Source organism: Geospiza fortis, unplaced genomic scaffold (genome assembly GCF_000277835.1).
Source record: "Geospiza fortis unplaced genomic scaffold, GeoFor_1.0 scaffold425, whole genome shotgun sequence".
Taxonomy (NCBI): domain Eukaryota; kingdom Metazoa; phylum Chordata; class Aves; order Passeriformes; family Thraupidae; genus Geospiza; species Geospiza fortis.
The window spans coordinates 1216859-1219288 of NW_005054387.1; the positions used below are offsets into that span (position 1 = coordinate 1216859).

Consider the following 2430-nt stretch of genomic DNA (forward strand, 5'->3'; position numbering starts at 1 on the left):
GAAAGGATCAACTTCTGCAATGACAGCAAACAAATACAAGAGACTGAGAGCAAGGGAAGGTTTTAGCTTGGCAGTTACTGAGTGTATTGAATACTTGGCCTGGTGGTAGGAGATGCTTTCTAAACTGGCATTAAACAACCCTGAGCCCTGCAGGGCCAGCCCGCACTGCACAACCACTGCCCTGCTCCTGAGCCTCCCAGGTGGGGGTTAAACAACCCTGAGCTCTGCACAGAGTCAGCCCACACTGCACAGCCACCGCCCTGGCTCTGCCCCTCCCAGGTGGGGTCTCTGTCCCTGCCTGGCTGCCAGGAGGGGCCCAACCTACCAGCATGGGCTGCACTGGGGTCATGAGTGAGGCCTGCACACTCAGGGTCTTCTTCAGCCCTGGCACCTTCTCTGCCTCCTGCTGGTTCTGCAGCACCCTCTCCACCACGTCCTGCAGGTTCCTCGAGGCCTTGAACGCCTCGTAGGCGTTGGGATCCAGAGCGTCCAACCTGCAAAGCATGGAGAGAGGGGGAGCATGGACCAGCCTCAGGGCTGCTGCTGCTGCCTCAGGAAATGAGCACTTCTGGGTTCCTGTCACTTACACATGCTTTGCTCCAGCATTCATTTTCAAGTCATGCTTAATTAGCCTGATGATGCACTTCAGGTCATTGCCTGTACACCTGAAGAAGAGAAGATTCAGTAAAGGTGTGAACTGAACTTTCAGCTGAAAAGAAGAAACTCATCCAGGTCTCCTTAAAAAAAGGCCCTCCCTTTGCAGAGGGTTTAACCAATCAATAGTGACACCTCAGAGACACATGGGAATATCCAAAAAGCTTTCCAGCATCTTGATGTCAACATTAACTCTGCCTCAGTGTTGATGTACCTTCCAAAATTTACTTACTTAATGCATGGAGAGTAACTTATCAGAAAATCCTAAGCCTCAGATCAACACAAACTGAGAGCCAGACCAAAAATCTTTGTCTAGATTACTTGAAGGCTTTTCCCAACATGCTTAAGAACAGCAACTTAATTAACAGCTAAGCACCATTAGGGTGTTGCTGCAAATCATTTGTTTGATTGAAATGTCCTGACAGGCAGGGACAAAGTTCTCTAGCATGAACAAGAGCCGTAAAAGCTCTCCACTGCTGTCAAGGTGTCTCAATCACACCACTAACAGCAGCTTACAGGTGCTAATTAAGTTCAGTTTCAGTGGCTCATGATTCATTTTTCACCCACCCCAGCTTGAAGAGAACCACTCAAGCTTGAAGAGAACCACTCCAGTGCTTGAGCAAACCTTCAGAGGCTGATTCCTTCCCTCACCTGCGACTGATCTGCTGCAGGACACTCTGCTGGTCATCCTCCTTGGTGAGCTTGGACAGCTGCATGAGGAACTCATCCACCTCCTGGATGGTCAGGAGGCTCTTGGCTGCTGGAGGACAGGTCTTGCTCTGCTCGAAGAAAATCCGGATGGTCTCAGAAACATCTCCCTGTCTCCAAAAACAAAACCAGGGTGTGGATGAGAGGCACGGCCAGAGAATGGGGGTGCCACTGGGGATTCTGCATGGTTCCATCAGGATAAAGGACAGGAGTGAGGCTGGGATTGCACAAAGAAATTGGAATCAAACACTTAAGGAAGCTGCCACGACACGTAAAGCTGCTCAGCTGTTTAATTTGCCAAGAAAGGTAATTAAGAGTACCAGCATCATCTCATGGCTCTATTTTTCACTGCTGCAGCAGCACAGACTCTTTATTTCCTCGGGATAAATCCACTTGTAAATCCAAGGACATGGGACAGGCTAGTGATGTCACTAGAAGGCAGTACACAGCAAGGCAATGAACAGAGATGAAAAAATTACCATTATTATCTAATTCACCCCTTTTCTGCACCTTGCAGTGAATCACAGGGTGCACAGTCAATCATCAGCTCCTGTGCACAAGGACTCAGTGCACAACTGAGCACCTGCAATTGTAGCAGCTTAATTGTAATAACCAACTGCAGCTGTCAGTGACAGGTCTGTTAATTGAACCCCAGGTTTTGATGTGTGATGGTACAAAAAGAGTAATGTAACTCAGTTCTGTAGCAATGTGCCAGACAAAGAAGTTTAGACAGACAGATGCAGCCCACCTCGCCTAGATAATTTTAGTCTTGCTTTCTAAAGCTTTGCCAGGTGAATTCTTATCCTGCTTTCCATTTAAACATGATTTTCTACAGGTTCCAGATGGCAGAAAATGCTATGAAAACTGCTAAAGCCAAGGAAAACCAAAATAAATCACCATCACCAGCTCCCATTCTAACAGTCAAGCAAAGGAGTAAAAAACCTAAAGCATTACAGAATTTCCATAAGCAAAGAGCTGAACAGTAGAAATTAGGAGAGCAGCTGTCTGCACTCACCTGCTCCAGGTCCCGGATCATTTCTTCCTGGTTGCAGTTAAAAATCCTGCTGA

General features: G+C 47.5%; 1 protein-coding gene across 1 annotated transcript in view; it reads right to left on the bottom strand.

Annotated features, from left to right (window-relative positions):
- The window catches only part of LIG3 (DNA ligase 3), a 14693-nt gene that overhangs the window by 9648 nt on the left and 2615 nt on the right, over positions 1-2430 (bottom strand). The window contains 5 exon segments of the mRNA XM_031060676.1: positions 326-494; positions 588-665; positions 1306-1472; positions 2378-2428; position 2430. The exon segment at position 2430 is cut by the window's right edge and continues 112 nt beyond it. Of these exon segments, the coding sequence (XP_030916536.1) occupies positions 326-494; positions 588-665; positions 1306-1472; positions 2378-2428; position 2430 (466 nt within the window).